The 21,481-nt window shown below is 34.2% G+C and overlaps 1 protein-coding gene across 1 annotated transcript in view; it reads left to right on the top strand.

Moving 5' to 3' along the window:
- Positions 1-21,481, top strand: part of DNAH7 (dynein, axonemal, heavy chain 7) — a 112,670-nt gene that overhangs the window by 69,682 nt on the left and 21,507 nt on the right. Inside the window, exons 41-51 of the mRNA XM_009890225.1 lie at positions 198-427; positions 1,476-1,806; positions 5,337-5,683; positions 7,113-7,293; positions 8,588-8,773; positions 9,534-9,697; positions 14,257-14,411; positions 15,321-15,511; positions 18,437-18,570; positions 19,265-19,600; positions 20,586-20,712. Coding sequence (XP_009888527.1) covers positions 198-427; positions 1,476-1,806; positions 5,337-5,683; positions 7,113-7,293; positions 8,588-8,773; positions 9,534-9,697; positions 14,257-14,411; positions 15,321-15,511; positions 18,437-18,570; positions 19,265-19,600; positions 20,586-20,712 — 2,382 coding nt within the window. The remainder of the gene's footprint in view (positions 1-197; positions 428-1,475; positions 1,807-5,336; positions 5,684-7,112; positions 7,294-8,587; positions 8,774-9,533; positions 9,698-14,256; positions 14,412-15,320; positions 15,512-18,436; positions 18,571-19,264; positions 19,601-20,585; positions 20,713-21,481) is intronic.

Raw genomic sequence — 21,481 nt, 5'->3', positions numbered from 1 at the left:
ATACAGTGGGCCTGAACTGAATCCCTAAGTAGTTCAGTTCTTTCCAGTTCTGTTATTTTCCTGTTTAATGATCTTTTTATCATGAAGTCATTTCTCCATGCCTCAGTCCCTTTATCTATGAAATGGGGTAGAGATACTTTTTTTTTGAAAAATGTTTTGAGATTTATGAGTGTGAAGTGTTTATTCATTTGTTTAAGACATGGCCTGAAGATGCATTAGAAGCTGTTGCTGCTCGCTTCTTGGAAGATGTTGAAATGTCGGAAGAAACTCGAAGTGGGTGTATTGATATGTGTAAAAGCTTTCATACGTCTACTGTTGTTCTATCTGACTTGTACCATGCAGAGCTTCAAAGGCACAACTATGTTACACCTACTTCATACTTGGAATTGATCTCCACTTTTAAAAGTCTACTTGAAAAGAAACGCACGTAAGGATTTATAATGTGACCTTTTCTAGAGGAACACAAGTTCACCAAAAATACTATTTTCTATTTCTTATAGCTAATCTGAACAAAACAAGTGAATTGCTTTTAGTTAATTAAATTGACAGAATGGTAAATGGATGAAACGTGCTCTTAGGACACAGGCTTCTTTATTGGACAAAAGGTCTGACTTGATGCTCTCAAAATATACTTGCATCAGACCACTTCTGACATCCCTGGTGATGTTGCTATATGATGATATGTGTATTATGCTACCAGAGTAATTAATGCAGCCTGCTTATTCTGTGGTTCTCTGGAGGTTGTAGGGAAGATGACACCTGGGAAACCAGCTTCCAAGTTGCTAGGTGCTTGCTAGCAGGGTTCAGCTATGCTGTGCCTGTGCAGAAAGGACCTCTGTATGCATGTGCACATCTGTTCTATTCTCATGGCTGGTGAGGGAAAGTTCCTTTTTCTTTCCTTCTCATTGATAAGACACTACCATAACAATTAAGACAAATGCTTAATTTCATCAACAGACTGTGTGAGACACTGCATGCAGCAAGAAGTTCCAGGAATAAAGGAATACAGTTTTTAATGTAGTGATCCAATGCCTTTGGGCTTTCTTGATTCTGACACTGTTGGCTGTCCCCAGTCATTCACATTCTACTGCTAAAATTATTTTCCCAATTATATTAATCCTATTTCAACCTCACTGCAACTAATAATTTTCATGAGTGTATCCCCATCTCTTCCTTCTCCTATTCTTGTCTGTTACTACTGTGCTATGTTGATTTTGTAGCTCCTGCCAATAAAGAGGCAGAAGCTTAACAATCACTTATTTGCCTGTAAGTGATCACTTATTTATCTGTATCCCAATCTCTGAGTATACATGATAGAATAACGACTATGGCTCAAGTAATCCCTGTTATGTTTACTATTTGTTGAGCAAATTTGGTTATTCAGAGTAGTGAGAAATTTGGGTAATGGATCCCAATGAATTAAGTGATCAAGTACTGACAAAATATCTTTATAATAAAGTACTATTTGTTTTCAGTAAGGTGATGAAAATGAAAAGAAGATATGAAGTTGGCTTGGAGAAATTGAACTCTGCTGCATCTCAAGTAGCTTCGATGCAGACCGAGCTGGAGGCTTTGCAACCTCAGTTACAGGAAGCCAGCAAGCAGGTTGATGAGATGATGGTCGTTATTGAAAAAGAATCTTTGGAAGTAGCCAAAACGGAAGAAGTCGTGAAAGCTGATGAAGCAGTGGCAAACGAGCAAGCTATGGCTGCAAAAGCCATCAAAGATGAATGTGATGCTGACTTAGCACAAGCCATGCCTTGTTTAGAAAGTGCTTTGGCTGCCCTTGACACTCTCACTGCACAGGTATGGCTAACAATGCATATTTATGCACCGGAAAGGTATTCAGATATACAAAAGCATGGAATATCTGGTTTTTTAGATTTTACATTAAAATTTTACAGTTTTATAATTTAGACACTTCTTGAAATCTTTCAGTTTTAAAAAGCAAAATATTACTCTTTTCTATAAGGCTGAATTTTTATGTAATACAAGATCAAATTTTGTTCTAGACATTTTGAAATTCATAGTTATAAAAATATTTTGACTCAACAATTTAGAAGTTAGAAAACGTATGGTTTCTACTTTCTTATTCAGAACCTGCCAGCCTGTCATCTAATATTTTTATATCTGGTCTTTCCAAGTCTGGAAATGGAGGTTGAAATTCTATGTCTCCCCATGCTAAGGGACCGGTCTTTGTAAAAGTATGACAGTGGAGCAGGCAGCCACCTTTGGTTTTATGTATATTCAGGTTTTCTTTGCCTGGATAATGTTTTGCTCATGGTAGGCTGAAAGGAAGTCTCCCAGATTGTAAGAGTGAGAATAGAGTAGGTGCTCCAGCTATTGTTGCTGAAAACAAGATTTTAAAAAACTTTCAGCAAAACCTTTTTACATAGAAGATGGTTTGTTTTCTACAGCTATTGCTTGGTATCAAAAGTTTTAGATTCTCGCATTGTCACATCATTGGTGTGTTTTGAAAATAGTAGATGGCTAGTCACTTCAAGGCAATTGCATTATGCTTGTGAATAACAAGACAAGAATGAGGCTTTGAAGGCTAATGAAGTAATACTTCAGCTGCTCTCAATTCTTAGTGTATCCAAGTGGGGAGTATTATAATACAAGGGGGAAAAAAAGTTGGACTAGGAACTTCTAAAGGAAAAAAAACCCCAGAGTTTTTTTCCTCAAAATATAGTTAAATAGCATGATGAACACAAAAAAAATCTCTGTGTAGGTGAGCTTAGAGTACCCGTACAGGAGTCTTGTCTTTGATTCACCCTTCACCCTGGCCACCACTGATGGAAAGCAGAGCAGGACACATGTTGCAAACTGTGCCCATAAATTCATGTATGTAAATGTGCAAATTAAGTGCTTTATTTGGAGAAACAGACATATACATAATTCAGTACTGCTGAAATGAGCATCTGCAGTCAAAAGGAACTGTGTACTCTGTGCGGCTAATTGTTCAGCAAGGATCAGAAAAAGTATAACAATGTTAAGCGTTATTTTGCTGTTGACATCTAAGTTTTGTAGCAATACACATGAAGACACCGAAATTTAAAACTAGGAAGGGACATCTGGAAGTCATCTTCTTCCACTTGTAGTCCATTCCACTTTACACATTTATCATTATGAAGATTTTCCTGCTGTTTACCATTAATCTTACTCATTAAAACTTAACCTTATTTTCTGTCCTGCTCCCTGTGGAAATGGTTCTTTATCTTTTATGCAGTTAAAGACTGCACTTGTTGATCTTACCGCTTCCAGTTTTCTTTTCTGTAAGCTAAGTAATTACTGTTCTTTCAATCTTCTCCCATAAATCAAATCAGCTTTTCCGGTTATTCTTTCTGAACCTTCTCCGTACATTCACTTCATATGCATTGCCCAAAGCTGAATACAGTATTTCAGCTGTAGTTTTGCTGAATGCTGTGTAGAGGAGGATTATTGACACGCGTAGTTCGTCATTCATGCTAACAGCTGTGCTATTTCCTGCAAATCACTATTAACGTCATCATTGCTTTCCCTTTCTTTTTTTTTTTTCTTTTTTGTAGTGGTTCTACTATACTTTTCCATTTCTGCAATTTATCAAGATATTTTTTTCCTGTTATCTGCCCCAATGTATTTGCATTTACTGTCAACTTTCTATCAGTTGGAAATTTGATAAACTCTCTCTCTTTTCCATCATTCATTTCAGTAATGAAAATATTGTGTAGGTCCAGACCTGTGCGACCTTGGTCAAATCTTTGCTGTGTTTTGATAGTGTTATCAACTGTGCTAGTCACCTACTCACAGTTAAGCTTTTAGAGACATCAGATGCAAAGAGTGTTAACGTTTTGACTCTTTAAGTCATTTACTTGTATCTCACCCTTTTCACTAAGTACCTATTTCGCACTTTTCTTGCTTTTCTTACTATTACTGTAGTTATAGAATTTTTTCTTGTTACATTTCATATTGCTTTTAATTGCAGCCGAGTTTGAGTTTAGCCTTTAAAATAGTCTACTCTGCTTACAACCCTTGGTTGTATTAAGTTAATTTGTATCTGTCTTTAATTTTGTTCCCTGGAAATCCCATCAGCCAGTTTTCTGACTATCTCATTGAAATTCCCTGGCTTTATTTACCTGCTCTTGTTTCCCTTCCCTGAACAGTTATGTGGTTGCAGGTTTTGGTTGGTTGGGTTGTTTTGTTTTATTTTAAAAAAACAGGAACCGTAGTTCACAGTTTCAAGGAAATAATTGTCCTTTTTTTCATCCAGTCTTAACATTTCTCTGTTTTTTCGTGTCACAAATGAACGTTTCCAGAACTCACAAGATACCTCTCTGTGTCCAAATTGCCAAGGTTTTAGACCTCAAATAAACCATGGGCAAGCTCTCAAAATCTAACACTAATTGGCAAAATAAACATGAAGAACTAGAATCTTTTAATTTATTGGAGTATGTATTCTCTGGGAAAAGCTCTTAGAATATTTGAATTTCCATGCAGAGTTATTCTTTGGGAAGGGTAAGAGAGATTATTTTCCATAAATCTTTAGTTTACAAACGTCTTGCTTAACTAGTTGTACATATATGTGTAGAAGTATTTTGTTCTTTTATATTATTATTCTATATTTGCATTTAAAACTTTTCTTATTAATTTCCTGCTGTTTCTTATAGTGTTAGTACTTCTTACCCAATAGTATTCTTCCCTTTAGCTGCCTCTTCCTTCATTCAGCTCACTCTGGGAGTTTAATAATTGACCAGAATACTGACTGATTTATGTTCTGTACTTGGAGAGGATAGATCTTTAGTTCCTTGTTGAAGGCCTCTTTTACCTTATGTTATCGTAAATCTACTAATCCACTGCTGATGTGATCCTGTAAGCTTGGAAGTATTGTGTTAGAGCCTGAACTCTGAAGCGTAGAGCGTAACACTGGAACATCTGAACTCCATAAAAGAGGTGCAATGCCCACTACTGAATTAGGAGGAGAAAAAGTACAACTAAAAATGAATTACAGATAAGAATTTTTTGTCTCTTCTAAACTGATTCTTGACTAAATTTCGGATATTTTTGTTTCTATGTCAGTGTTAGTTTAACCTGCATAACACCCTAAAAAAAGAAATAGAAAGAATGGAGAAAAATGAAATTTAAATTTTGCAAAAAGAGAATGAGATGTATATGTATGGACTATGCAGGCTTGTGTTTAGAGATCATAGTGTATTTAAAATTATCAAGTGTGAGAATAGCGAATATATATGGAAAAATATTATCTTGACATGAAAAGGTTTATTATTTCTATTGTAATAGAAGCATTAATCCACATATGTTCAGAGCTCTAAAGGTGTTTTTTTAATTATTATTTTAAGGATATTACAGTGGTTAAGTCCATGAAGAGTCCTCCTGCTGGTGTCAAGCTTGTAATGGAAGCTATATGCATACTCAAAGGCATTAAAGCAGATAGGATTCCAGATCCAACAGGTTCTGGAAAAAAAATTGAGGATTTCTGGGGTCCTGCTAAGAGACTTCTGGGTGACATAAGATTTCTTCAATCTCTTCATGAATACGACAAGGATAACATTCCCCCAGCTTACATGGCTATCATAAGAAAACAGTACCTTACAAATCCTGAGTTTGTACCAGACAAGATTCGAAATGCTTCCACGGCAGCAGAGGGTCTGTGCAAATGGGTCATAGCCATGGAGTTTTATGATACGTAAGTATGTATAAAAATAAAAAAAAAAAAGGTTAAAATAAATTTGATTAAAGAGATCAGCTTATTTTAACACCAAAAGAGATGTGAAATTACTTCTTTCTAGTGGGAAACTTGTGCAAACAAGCAGTCATAAAGATTCATTTGTGTAAGATACCTGATGTTAAGGTGTAGAGCCTGATTTTCAGTTCTGAATTTTTCTAAAAAGACACGGGAGCAACAATATGTTGGACATGAGAAGGAACTTCTTTACTTTGAGGGTAGTGGAGCACTGGAACAGGCTGCCCAGAGAGGTGGTGGAGTCTCCCACTCTGGAGACATTCAAAACCCGCCTGGACGCTGTCCTGTGTAACGTCAATATGTTCAGTTAGCAAATAAAGTTAGCTTCCTTTTAGAGCATTGCACAAAATAGAGACATTATTGAAGTGTCTTTGGAAGTTTCTGACAGTCATACCAAGCCCAAATGATATTTTTTGTTACACATTGTATTTGATGCACTGAAAAAGTGTTTCTGTTTTTTTATGATGTTTCCTAATTTGAAACATCCAGAACTGACATTTAACAGTAAATCAGCACTGGACAACTAAGGTCAAGTTGCAATTTGAAAGTTGAGTGATGGTAAGTAGTGCATGCCTTCATATGAGAGGATATTTGGTTACTTGACTAAAAGATTAGTAAATAGACACTTGATAGAGTCCTCAATTTAAGAACAACTTTTAACATTATAAATACCAATTGTTAGAGAGAAAATTATCTAAAAACATAGACTTTAAAGGAGATTTGCATGCAACTAACAACAGTAGAAGAGTGGATTCATTATGAGGCTAATACTTATGAACTGCTGTTTCAGTTGAGCATAGGGGCATTCTAGCATATTTTCTTGCTTGGTTTTTTTTGGAAAGATAAACAATGTGGTTTCAGCTATGTGTTACTGCCAATATTCTCCTCACAAAAATATCTGTGTAAAAGATTTAAATCCTCATAACTACAAAATAGATCATTGGATGTGAAAAGCTGTTAATTTTTTTTGGTGTATATAGTTGGCTGTGTGTGTGTACAGTGTCTGTGACTGTTACTTAACATATATGATAATCTCTGTGTTTCTAATGGCACTAATCCATAATGGGTTCTAAATTGTGATCAAATGAGACACACAATTTGGAAGCATAACCCTTTTTGCTTTTAATCGTTACCTGTTATTACAGAAAAGTTTGCAGAAAACTGTGTAAATCAGTCAGTATCGGCACAGAAACAAGTCATGAAGTAAAAAAGAGTTGTCTTCAAATATCATCAAATTATGAAATGGAATATTGCATGAGCTACTGAGTTGCTGAGTTCTCCCTTCATCTTTGCTGTGTCCATTTTTTTAATAGCAACCCTAGAATGAGGGTGTGTCTTTCAAATGTTTAATTTATTCTTTGACTTTATTTAGAGTGACAAAAAATGTTGCACCCAAAAAGCTGAAGTTGAATCAAGCTGAAGGAGAATTAAAGATTGCTATGGATGGTCTAGGAAAGAAACAAGCAGACCTGAAGGAGGTTCAAGATAAATTGGCTGTACTCCAACAGACACTGGAATCCAAGAAACAGGAGAAGGCTGACTTGGAAAATCAGGTATATGATGCAGAAGATGAAGTACTGTTCTACTGATAGCCAGAAAAGTTATTTAAAATTTGCTGCTTTGTCAATTTTTTTTTCCTTTTAACTGCCGATATGTTGAACAAGTCACACTTTTAGATGACCATATTTTTATTTTGGTGTAATTGTCTTGAGGTTATAAATGGGCAAAGTATGGGGAATAAATACTTTAAAGTAATAGCAAATGTAGATGTTATGAATTTACCAATTGATATACCTCTCCTACATCCTCACTCACATCTCCTTTTTGTGAGGGGATAAATTTTCAATGATTGTACTAAGAGTTTGATTCATCCATTAACTTGCAAGTCAGTACATTTAAAGTTTTGAAAGTTTATTTATGCCTTCTGTGCTAATGAAATTTTGAGAATGTTTTTGGTAAACTCTGTTCCTGACTGCTAAATAGCTGTTATGTATGCAGAAATAAGCAATGTTTAGAAGATGGATTTTTTTTATTTTTTTTTTTTTAAGATTTGCAGTACATCATCTTAAGCTTTTTTTACAAAAATAGTATTGGAATTTGAAATGGAGTCTTAATTCCTGTCTGTAGTTAAACTCAGCTGTTTGTGTGTTTCTTCTGCATCCTGATTCAATTTGGAAGTAGAAGGGAGAGATAAACTACACAAGCAGTTTCTTACAGTGGTGTAAATTGGCTGCTATGGTTACTAGAAGAGAGAGGATTGATTGTAACAGCAGCAAGAGTTGGCATAATTTTCCTCCTATCCCATGGCTGAAATGTGTCTCTACTAGATAGTAAAAAAATCTAACAGAGCTGGATTAAATTCCTGTTAAATCATATTTTTTTGTTAAATTAGAAACATGCTTGGAAAGATGACTTAGTTAATTGGCATTTCTGTTGTTGGGTTTTATGTACTCATAAGGATGGGGTTTTTTGCAGAAAAGCACATACCTACTTTTATGAGACAGCAATCTCTTTAAGGTGTTTTTGTTTCTCGTATGACAGGTAGATGATTTTGTTGACTATTAATATTTTCAATATCATATGCAGAGCTATTTTGAATTGCATGTTTTATACTGGTCATCTTCCTTTATTTGGATGAAAATGTACCTGAATAGACTTTACTGTGCTGGTACTGAGATTGGTTTTGTTCTTTAAACATTTCCGTTATAATAAGAAGGTGCTTTCTTTTTATTTGATGAAATTACTTAAGCAAATATCTGCACAGGAGAATAATTTTTGAATGCTTTTAATGTTTGTAAAATTTTTTTAAAGTGATCATGTAATCAGCAATTTTTCTTTTATTCTGAGGTTGACTTATGTAGCAAAAAACTACAGCGAGCAGAACAATTGATTGGTGGCCTTGGGGGTGAGAAAACTCGCTGGCATGAGACTGCTTTGGAGCTGGGAAGGCAGTACATCAATTTGACTGGAGATATACTTATTTCATCAGGAATTGTAGCTTACCTAGGAGCCTTTACATCCAGCTACAGACAAGTAATGTGTAGAGTGATTTTTGTCCCTGTGTATTGTAATAATCTAAATTTTTTCATTTTTCATGTAATATAAAGTTTATATTTGTAAATTATGTTTTAATAGAATTCATAAATAGAACTGAAACTGTATTGTAGGATTTTGAGTTTTGCTTATAAGACTCTTGGGGAAAATTCTTCCTTCATTCTGCTGTACAGTACTTATTGCTGTGTAAAGCATGGAGTCCTTTGGTTGCTTTTCTTCTCTAAAGCAATTGCCAGTAACTTTATACCTCATGTCTCTGGTTACTCCTATTCCATTCAATGGCTAAATTCTCCTTAACTTCAAAGAAAACAGGATTAACTTCTATTTCAGCAGCAGCAGTTAAGCAAGTTCTGAAAGTGGAGTAATTCTGTACAGAAAGAGACCAAAGATACAGTAGCTCAATAATATAGCAGATTTGTGCCTGTGACTCTTAGTGAAATAAACAGAAATTCTAAATACAAAAAGATTTTGACATGGCAGCTGATTTTAGATATAATAATTTTTGGATGTCAAAATTAGCCTGGCTTGGAAAGTTTTTGAACACCAAAACCTGCCACCGAATTCAGCTGAAGAAATTAATGACCATTTTTTTTGAAAGTCACGTCCAGGGTATCAAAAATTGCTAAATATTAAGGGAGAGAGAGAGAGAAAATTCAGTGTACCTCATTTGAACGTAGAATTTGGATATAAGCCTTATTTCGACTTTTCCTTCAATTTGTCCATTTTTCTTCTCATCTAGATGCAAACTAGAGAGTGGGCATTGTTGTGTAAAGCAAAAGACATTCCTTGTTCTGATGATTTTTCCTTAACAAATACCCTGGGAGAACCAGTGGAAATCAGAGCTTGGAATATCGCTGGACTACCTTCTGACATGTTTTCTATTGATAATGGCATCATTATCTCGTAAGTAAAAAAAAAAATTAGAATGAATAATTTTCATTAAATAGCTTCTTTCAACATGCTTTTCAGTTACTATTTTTATAGACAGTTTGCTACTGTATATTCAGTTTAACAACCAGTTATAAAATGGCTGTTATGTTTAAATTTATAAGAAATACTAATAATACTTTTTAACTTCAGAATGTAAAGTTCTTATATCTGTGTATTCACTTCCCTCCTTTTTAACTCCTATTGATTGCTGTAATGATACCTCTCACCCTCCCCTTTTTTTTTTACAAACATGCTGCAAACTGGATTCAGTTTAAGACATCCTAAAATGCTTCAAGAATAGAATTTTTAATACTACTTTTGTAGTAGATATGGAATTAATTCTCCTTTAAAAAGCTAAAGATCTTTAATTTTAAAGAAATATTAAAGAAATAATTTTAAAGAAAAAACCAAGAGATGTTTCTGCAGAGCTACTGAAGATTATTTTGCTAATCTTTCTATGAGGGTCACACACTTTTCCCCTAAGATGGCACTGGAAATACTATAGATAATGTCTTGATTACCTGTCAGTAGTTTCCCAGTTTATGTTGCCAACTGGTATGAGATTTTAACATCCAGGTTTGTAACATATTTAGTGTGTAAAGCCCTGACATTTTGGAAGTGTTGTTTTGTACACCGAGGAGCTGAATCTTTATTTCCCAGGGCACAGTAACAAAACAACAAAAAAAGGCACATGTATATCTTCTACTGGAGGCAGTAAGGGAGGTGTAGAAAGTTAGAATGGAGAGAATTTCTAGTCTCCTTTCTTACAAAGGATGCCCCCAACCAGCTCTTCCCAGTTTCTTCCTCTGTTTCTTGCCTTTTACTGTATGTACTGCTAAACCATTTCAACAAGAAAAGGTGAGATAGGCCTTCCCTGCAATAACCTCTGATTTGAGAAAGGGGTGCTGTCACATCACGTCAGGCAAGTGGGAGACCCATATCTATGGGTCTTCCTCATCCATGTGATAGTTTTAGATATTGGATGAAAGGTGAAAAGGTGTACCTGTACTGACAATTTGATGTCTGTTTTCTTTAGGGTCTCATTCCCCTAACCGTCAATACTTCGTACAGACTAGTCATTGCTAGGAGCATTCCTTCTGGAGCAGACAGCCTGGCATATTCCTAGACAAAAGCTAAGAGAGCTTTGGTTTTGGGGTTAGTGTAGGGACCTCTTTAGTAGGCATTATGAGTGGGGGTATGGAGTGCCACAAAGTCTTCTTTGCATCCAGTCCAGTCCTCAAAGAACTTTTTAAAAAAAAATATTAAAATGCGAATTGATAGCAAACACTTGATTGCATCTTTAGAGTGCTGGAATTTACTGAATACTATTTATAGTTGAAAGCTTGGCAGTTGCAATTGTAGCTTTCTACTGTAATGTGGTTAGTATGACAATAGTTTTATTAGACGTTGAAGAAAGTTCTGATAATGAAAGAAGGATTTATTTTTCATTTTGAAATCCCTGTTTTGCTTTTAAATTTTCCCTTTTGTGATTATCTTAAGATACATCCAAATAAAATACATTATTTGATCTAAAACATTTTTGAAATTCTACATATTTAAGGATACTCTCATTCTTATCTGAAAAGTGAAACAAATTCTGAAATCACAAAATTCCTTGTAGAAAGAAAATATGGATCCTGTGAACTCTAAATCTAATATTGCCTTTCACTTTTAAGATGATTCTAGATTCTTATGTGGTATTCTAATATGTGCATATCTGGGTCTCACATCAGTCATTCGAATTATGTTTGTCTGGGCAGAGTTACTCTGGTACATATCAACGTCACAATCAGTGCAAACATCAGTGATTTGTATGACGACGTAGAGCGTGGGAACTGTCCATGTTAATGTTTTAACAGCTATAACTACTACAGCTCACTAGTGATTAGCTTTAGATTAATGTGCCTACTGATGACTGATAGACATATGGCACTGACAGTTTTGTTAAATACAGAGTTGGATGCTTACAATAGGCTAAGGTTTGTGACCTTACATAAGTAGTTATGATTTTCATTTGGACTTGCGTTTGTTATGACTGTAAACACAGAGGCTCTCAGTTCTGTCCAATGTGCTTGCTAATGCATTGCTACTGACTTTTAGCTTTTAGGTTTTGTTCCTAGCACAGCTGAAGCTGAATTGACTGTGGAACAATGTTGCTATAACTGCTTTTCTGTTGGTGATCGCTACCCATTTACTTCATGTCTGGTTGTTCTCTTTTCTTTATAATGAATAAATAATACTTATAATTCTTTTCCATAGTCACATTAATGGGTGTGAAGTCTATGATAACATGTACCTAACACTTATGCATCTTTTTTACAGTATGCTACTGCAGAAGCTTGCTAATATCAATCTTCAGTTTTTGCTACTGTTTACATGAAATTTCGTGTCACTGTTTGAGGAGTCTAATGTTGTATAGCACTGGTGAATGAATACGTCATTTACTGTAGAGTGAATGTTATGTTTTAATACATAACTGAAATTGTATATTATAGGGCTAACTTTTGGAAGCATAGCTGTGTGGATAATGCTTCAGCTTAGGCTGGATAGGTGACAAAGTGCAAAATGAAACAGACAGGACAAAACCAATGAACCTCATACTTTCATTTGAGTTTAAAAATTGGCATTGATTATACTTCAGGAAGCAAAACTACTTATTGAAGTTAGAGGATCTATGCCGGGATTATGAATGCATATGTAACTTTTTAAAGTAATTACTGTATTAATAATTCAATCACTCAGGCTAAACAGCTGGAAAATGTTAATGAATTCGACACTTCTATAGTACCTCCTAACACTTCACTTTTATAAAGCTTTGATCAAAATTCTCTTTGAACTAACGGAAACATGATTAGCATTTTAAAACTAAATAATGACAGCTTTTAATTTTGAAATGTGAGATAGAATCTACCTCAAATCGATGATACATATTATGCCTGTAGTTATGAATTTATGGCTAGTTGAATTTTATATTAGCACCCCAGGAACCATATAAAATGCAACTCAAGCTTTTTATAACAGTACATTTTTTAAAAAGCAGAATTAGAGAGCTAGTCAAGGATAATTTGCAAAGATACACAGTGACTGCTTATGCATTCCCATCAATAAAGAATTTTATTGTTGATGAAAGCTATGTATGTTTGGCTGTTATTACAGAACCATTCTTTAGTTATTCAGTCTTAAGTATTTCATGTCTTACTCAGTGAGTCTAAAATAGGATATGCTGAAAATAATATATGAATGAAACTGAAGTAATTAGAGAATACACACTGTAGGTTTTGGCTGAAGTTTTCTGAAATCTTAAATTCCTGTTTTAAAACAAGAACAAGCAAAATTATTAATTACATAAATGTTGTCTGTTTTAGAATGTGCTTAACATGTAAGTTTACTGTGTTCAGTGTACAGGTATCAATTGCTGTATCACCTTGTATTATCTTACTCTTAAAATCAGTTGGCTATATGTCCCTTTGGTTGCTCATAAGCAACTGAACCACCTATCAATTTGGGAGATCAGCAATTCTTTAAGCACGACTTGGATCCATTGGTGAACACTGTTACTGTGAGATTGTCTTCTTACTGTCTCATCTAACAGATGTTCAGATTTCAAATCCTCTGTTTGCTTCTCTAGACCTACTGCATTACCAGATTTGTCCTTATCTGTGTTTAGCAAATTATTCAAAATACTTATAACTTTACAAAGCCCACACTTTAACTTTCTTAATGTCTGCTTAGATATCATGCTGTCCTCGTGGATCACAAATGCATTTCCTGAATCTCTGAAGGCGTTTTACCTGTGAAATCTTTCTTCCTTTATGAGTAGGCTGGACAGGGTCCCTTCCAGATAAACCGTTTTCCTAAATCATTCTACAAGGGAGAAAAAAGCCATCCTCTTTCAGCTGGTGAACGGTCACTCCCACGTCCAGTTTGTGATTCATAATACAGAAGTCTTAGTAATGTAACTACATGTGGTAGAGAACACTGTAAAAAATCTGTGAAGTAGTTACTAAATCTGGCGAAAATAAGATCCAGAAGTTCTGTTTGTCTATTGCTGCCTTGGGATTAGGGATTAAAAGGTAGATACCTTTGAATCTGCTTATATATTTCCCTTTATACTAACTCTAAAACGTATCTTTAGTGGAAAATTCCATTCATTTTCACTTGGAATTGCTCCCTTATGCATATGGCTCTATTAAATCTATTCAGAACTTCAAAACTTAGAGTGATCTTTTTATTTTGAAAGTGTTATAAAATTAAATACAATTAATTTTTCTAGGAAGTAAGGGGTCTTATTCTAAGTACTTTCTTTGAAAGAGGAGAATTATTTTTTTTTTTTTAAACAAAGAACTTTAAGATTCATCTGTCTCCTGTGAAATTCATCAAGGATTATACCTGAGTATGTGCCTACTATAATTTCATACTGACACACTGTTTTTTTCATGACAACAGGGAATAAATTGCCTTAAGAAATACTTTGAGGTAAATATTTGATGAAATTATATTTCAGTATTGTAAGTGTGTGTTTTTCCCTTCAGTAATGCAAGAAGATGGCCTCTGATGATAGATCCTCAGGGTCAAGCAAATAAATGGATAAAGAACATGGAAAAAGCCAATAGTTTGCATGTAGTCAAACTCAGCGACCCTCAATTTGTTACAACACTGGAAAATTGCATTCAGTTTGGCAGTCCTGGTACGTTAAAGAAAGCGTAAATTACAGAAGAACCTGGAGGGGGCACAATTAGCTAAAAAATGAAACTCCAGTGACTATCAAATATTCTCATAGTTAAGGAAAACAGCGAATTTTTTTCCTGTTTTGAATCAAATTAGTACCATAGTAATTGAAGCCCTCACCCCAGGTTATGAGATACTACTTAGCACAATATAATTATAATACTCAGTTTAATTTATATCTTTTAATTGCTTTATGAGATTTGCCATTTCTTTGTTTTTGTGTTACAATAATTTTATTTCTAAAAAGCAGTATTGTTTTTATTTGGCTTTTCAAGAGTATAAATACCAGATTGCTAGGGTGTGATCATTAATGATTCTTGTATTCTCTGTAGTATCTTTGTTGCAAGTAGTCTTATTACCCTCAAATAGAAACAAATTAATGAAATACAATATTACAACTCCAGCTATTTTTCAACAGCTACTGGACTAGAAGTAAAGCAATGGAGTGTTTATTCTCCATTCTTTCTTGATTTTGACAATCTCGTGTTCTTACAGTGAAAATTGAAGCAGATGTAGTTACCCAAAATTATTTCTGTGGCATGGGACATTTAATGTGTTGTTTTTTCTCTTTTCAAAATGGTAGCCCTAAACTGCTGTTCTCAGCCATAGGCAGCAGTAACGATAGCAGTATTTGCTTTTTTGTAAATTCCTATAATATTAAAAAGAAATTAAAGGTACATTTCTTTGATTCATTTTTCAATGAGCTGAATACTCTAAGAAACGTTAACTATATCTCTAGATATTGCACGATTAATATTTCTATTGTTTGCACATTGTAAATACAGATTATACATATGCATCGTAAAGAACAGTCAATCAGTAATATAAATGCCAAGAAAGTTCTACTAATTCTTATGTTATTTTGAAGTGCTACTGGAAAATATTGGAGAAGAACTTGATCCTATCCTAGAGCCACTTTTGCTCAAACAGACATTTAAGCAGGCAGGGAGTATATGCATTTGCCTTGGAGACTCCACTATCGAGTATGCTCCTGAATTCCGCTTTTATATTACAACTAAGCTGAGAAATCCACATTATCTTCCTGAAACATCTGTTAAGGTAAGAATTTTGAAAATGAACGTGCAACTCTGTTTTAATTTTAAAATTATTCCTTCGCTAAAAACAGGGAAGAATTTCTGGCACTTGTTTATTCCTTCTCCCCTGCCAACACTGGGGTTTTTTTACGTTGCGGGAAGACTGGTATCACGTTAGCAGTGTTGACATTTCTCATGTTTAATGCTTCACCTTGCAATACTGTCATGCTTTCATACTGTCAGGAATTTAATTAATTAATTAATTTTAACATGTTCCCCAGTCTGTATCTCCTGATGCTATTTAGTCACCCTGTATTATAAAAATATTTACAAGGACTTAATACAATAGTCACTTCACATGCAAACTCTACATTAGGCTTTCATATTTATTATTTTTATCTGCAGTATAGTTAGGGACAGGAGTCTGAGCATTGTGCCTTGTTTATAACAGAAAATATATTTACAGATTTATATATTTGATAACTATAACTAGTCTTATTTTTCTATGTTAGGACAAAATAAAGTAGTTTCCTGCTTTAAAGAATAAAATTGGTGTTTTAATCTTTTTGAAGTTGCTTGGGAGATGTATTCCTCCTCTTATTTATTATTATTTTTGAAGATCTGTTTATGGAAAAGTATTGCAAATTTCCACTTTTGTTAAACATAGACTATACTGAAACACAAGCCTTGAAATCAAAACTTTTTAAACTATTATGATATTCAGTAAAATGGAACCCTAAGTTGTTTCAACAATGAAGGAGTACTGATGCAGGAAAAATGGACAAAAATTAATGAAAAGGAAAAACTTCTATTCGCTTCAATGCACATCAAATCACCTAGACGTTGATCTTTTATCAAAGAAGGTAATTAGCTGCATGTTCAGAAAAAAAGATGAAATATGAAAGGAAGAGAATATCGAAAGATTTCCTGTTAGCGTAAATATGATGGTTATTTCCTATGAAAAGTTTTTTATTTAACAGACAATTAAAATCTTCTTGATGCCAATCAACAGTCCATACAGTCTTCACCTACCCTCCACCCCCTTAGAATATAAAGTTTCTAAAGATGAATCTTCTCTAGTTGGGCTCCATGCGGTCTGACATAAGTTGTTAATTGCTGTAGCAAGGAGCAGTTGCTTCATTACATGGTTGGGTATACTCCGAGTTACACCACACACTGCTGAGCTAGCTGACTAAGGTGGCTCACGTACAAGGAGCAGGAGGCAGAAAAGTGATATCTAAATATCTTAGTCTGAAGCTAATTGCAACATCTAGTGGTGAATTTGTCCTAAAAATTATTCAGGAGCTAGCTAATAAAATGAGTCTAGGGGAAGTGGTTATTGATGTGGTTATCATATTTCACAGAAAAAGATTGTACTGAACTCTAATGTGACTCACATAGTGAAGCCTGCAAAGAGACATAGGTGATGGATTTGCATGTATTTACACTACATAGATATGTATTTGCAGTTATTAGCCATTTTGAGTAGCTTTTTTCCGTTTCTAACATTATTAATTAAATCTAGTGAAACCCACTAAAAATCAGATCATTTTCAGCACTGCTCAGGGGCAGGTGACTTCTTCACATCCATAAAAAAATATCATTCTGTCTGTCAGGGACTAAGGAGAAATGTAGAATGTAGACAGCAGTTTGCACTTAGACCTCAGAGGTTCCAGTATCTGAACCAGACAACCTTTCAGACCATGGGAGCTCTGATTGAAAGCTAACTAATAATGCTGCTTGTAGAAAGCCTTTTACTTTGAAGAAGGGAAATGAAGCCTATAGAAGACTCCTGGAGTTTTGAAATGTTAGGTCCCTCTTATATTTCCCACTACTAAAATTGTTAAATAAGGTGAAGAAGAAATAGGCCATGATGCTTGTGAAGATCTTATTGATTCTTAGCGTCGTATAGAACTGAACCTCCTCTTAAAATTCCTGTGTGCAAGAACAGTGTGGTATGCTATCTGTGCTCCTAAATTTTTTTTCAGATGAGGCTTACTATAACAAAAAACTATTAGTGATGTATTTTAAGAAAGTTAAAATATTACCCCTCCTAACTTTACAAGCAAAACTCATGAAAAAAGCTTCAAATATCTGAACAACTTTCAGATACTGTTAGTGGCAGAAGCAGATCAAGACAAATTAACTTCACAGGTATTCCATATTCTAACTGATGACTATGTTCAAGGCTAACGCTTTTTTGAAACACAAGTCAATGGTATCTGTACCCACCAAAAAAGCCCAGAGAGAATCTGTAGTCACCATTACCTAGTCAATTAATTAAAATCAATACTTTTATCAGTCTTGATGATTGAGAAGTAGCTTATTTTCTTGGTTTTGAACTACATGCATCAAACTGTTTTCTAGACTGCTGCTGGTAATGTATTCCTTCCCTTTCTCATGTAAAATATTGTGCATTTTTGCCACTTCTTCAGCGAGAGCCTATGGGTTTTTTCCAGATCTATTATAAATATGTCATGGGGTGGGAATTCTTTTAAACAATTTTTTTTTTCCCAGTCACTCTTTCTCATGAAAAAGAGTACATGATGCTATCCTAATTCTAGGGTACAGATTTCCCTGTAACAATAACACCACAAATTGCATGTGAATGAGGTGACTGAAGAGAGAAAATGTATGTGGCAGAGGCAATAGTGTTCATTCATGTTATATAGACTAATCACTTGAAGCACTGATATTCAAAGTTTCAGTGTAATTTTGAGGAACAGAATGAAATTCTATACATACTTGTCACATCCCTTTTGTGGTCAACTTTCTGGGTTAATCCCAGCGTTAGCTTTCCAACACATAATCTTAAACCCTTGGCTGCAATTCATTTACTCTCAAAGTTTGGTTGAGCATATTATGTGATAGTCATCATGTAAATGAAGAAGCATTTTAATTGCATCTGGCCAGAACTGGGCTATCTATCAAAAAATACTTCTTCTAACAGGTAACATTATTGAATTTCATGATAACTTCAGAGGGACTGCAGGATCAGCTTCTTGGAATTGTAGTTGCAAGAGAAAGGCCAGATCTTGAAGAAGAAAAACAAGCCCTCATCCTTCAAGGAGCTGAGAATAAAAGGTACCAAGATAACTTTCCCTGCTAGAGATAGAAGCAGATTGCAGGTTAAGGAAATACAAGCATGGGAAATAAATTTTTTGTTTGATCTAATAGGAAAATCAAGACTGCTATTTTTGAGACGCCAAACTTCGGCTTTTGTTTGTTTCTTAGGCTGATTTGGATTCATGCTCTTACTCATATTCCTACTGGTTGTGCCTTTCTTCTTCTGATATGGTTTCCTATTTCTGGGATTAGAAAATGTTAAGGAGCTGCATTGCAGGCTGTGTAATTGCAAAATGTAACTCTTGATCCTGTCATCTGTTTTTATGCATCCCTTCTGTGATGTTGCCATGTGATTTTCTGTCCTCATGAATTTTGATTAGAGTTTAATGGTTGTGTTTTAGAAATGTTTTCAGTGTGTGCTAGATTTGCACTGATTGTACATGGCAAAGAGCATCTTTTCCCATGGATCAAAGCATGAAATGTGCAGTATTCAAAGTGGTTTATCACTTCCTCTTTTTCCAATCCATTTCCAATCCATAGACTGAAAGTGGCTAAGTTTTTCAGAAATTTAAAGGAATTTTTAATAAGAAAAAAAGGGTTTTTTATGTAAGTTTCATACCGTGAATAGAATCTACACATTGTCTTATTTTATAGAAACTAACAGAAAACATCTATAATTTTCATATGCGAAAAATCTTGTGCATTATTTTAGGCAGCTAAAAGAAATAGAAGACAAGATTTTAGAAGTTCTTTCAGCCTCAGAAGGAAATATTTTGGAGGATGAAACTGCTGTTAAGATACTGTCTTCTTCCAAAGTTCTGGCTAATGAGATTTCTGAAAAGCAAGCTGTAGCTGAAGAGACAGAAAAGAAGATTGATGCTACTCGTATGGGCTATCGTCCTATTGCTATCCATTCGTCAATCTTGTTTTTTTCTATTGCTGATCTAGCCAACATTGAGCCAATGTACCAATATTCACTCATGTGGTTTATTAACCTTTTCATCATGTCTATAGATAATTCGGAACAGTCAGAAGTTTTACAAACAAGGTAAGAGTTACAAACTTTGCCATTTGTAATTGATGACATATTCATAGCTACTCCAGAAATGTTACTGTCATTTCTCCAAACTATATGATCTCAGGCATTGAATTTTGAAATATATTTTTTTAATTTAGATTTGTCAGATATTTTTCTGGAAAATAATTTATTCATAGAAACAAAATGGTACAATGTATTAGAAGTGCAACATATTCCACTATTTCTACCTAGTAGTTGCTACCTGAAGTTGTGTGTGAAATGACAAAGTATGGGTTAGATAGAAATGGTCAGCTAGCTTTAGTTTTATGTTTCATTTTATGTGACTGTATGTCTTCAAGAAACAGACAAGAAACTTTTTCATGGAACTGGTGAGAGAGAATGAAGTCTTGTGACTGGAGTTCTTGACTGTACAGTGCGCTGTACATTAGTTATTAACTCAACCATTTTTTTAATTCAGTTTGATTATTGTTTTATACTTAAGGTATCCCTTCCTCTTCCAGCTTGTTCATGAGAACAAGAGGAACTGTGCAATCTTTGATGATCTGAGTTTATTTTACATGTGCTAGACCTCGCTATTACGATCACGTTAGGATTATTCAAAGTCAACAATGGAAAACATTATTTCAGTCAACCTTTAAAGATGGTCTGTTTTGATTTTGGTCCTGGTATTTATATCCATAACGAATTTTAAAATTGCTGTTCTTTTCTCAATGATCTTCAAGGTCCTTTCCAACCTAAACCATTCTATGATTCTGCCCTTCCCAAAAAGGACCTCTCACTTCCTCTGAAAATCATGTGTTACTAAGACGTAATTGCACTTAAATGTGTTTTATGTTATTTTGCTCTCAAAATGGCACATGCCTTTAATGATTGCTTTGGGGTAATTGACCAGAGAGTTTATTAGACAAAGGAGATCTAAATGGTTTGTAATAGGTTTTCAGAGTGCACTGTCTGTAGAGTGATATTAATTTTATTATTTTTTTGACACCTGTAGGTTGAAGATTCTCAAGGATCATTTTACTTACTCACTTTATGTCAATGTCTGTCGCTCCCTCTTTGAAAAGGACAAGCTGCTCTTCTCTTTTTGTCTAACTGTGAATCTCCTGAAATACGAAAGATTGGTCAGTAATTAAAAATAATTTGCAATTTGATAATATATATATTAAATTGCATATACAAACTATCAGTAATAGGAACATACGGAATAAGAATAGAAAAATAAGTTTATATATAATTATATTACACCTCAATTTTGTGCTGGTTTATTTTCATTTTAATAAGGAATTATTGGAAAAGATTCTTTAGAATAAAATAAATATATTTTATTATGGCAGGTATAGCAAAACTGAGCTAGATGATAACAGTTTTTCTAAGCATTACTTAAAACAAAGCCCAGCCTATGTTATTCTTACAGTGAACACTTTGCAAAATTTTACTGTAACGTATTCTGAGTTCTAAGAGCATATAAAAATGATTTGTAACCATTGATTTCAGAAACTACTCATCTTTTTCACTTAAGGTGCTAAGTGCATTTATTTTTGCATAGAATTCCTCAAAATCAAACACTTGAACCAACTGAATTATATTAAATTCTAGTAATTCTTTACAAAATCTTTATAGGATTTTTTTAAAGTCATAATGAAATACACACATTTTAACCATATCATCTGCAAAACAGTACTAATGGTTGCTTGGGGTTGTTTCTTTCAGTGTAATATGGAAACATAAAAAGTTTCTAAAATTTTAAAAATTTTTATATTGGGGAACACATAGAAGTGAATTCTTTTAAGAGTTGACACTAATAATCATGGGACACCATTCTCCCATTCACGGGGACTTCATTTTACAAATTCAAGCCATCAAAGAAATTTTGAGATAAAGGAGTATTGA

The sequence above is a fragment of the Charadrius vociferus genome, unplaced genomic scaffold (genome assembly GCF_000708025.1).
Source record: "Charadrius vociferus isolate BGI_N301 unplaced genomic scaffold, ASM70802v2 scaffold147, whole genome shotgun sequence".
Taxonomy (NCBI): domain Eukaryota; kingdom Metazoa; phylum Chordata; class Aves; order Charadriiformes; family Charadriidae; genus Charadrius; species Charadrius vociferus.
Note: the sequence above shows the minus strand (reverse complement) of the source record. Positions and strands in the feature narration are given on the sequence as shown.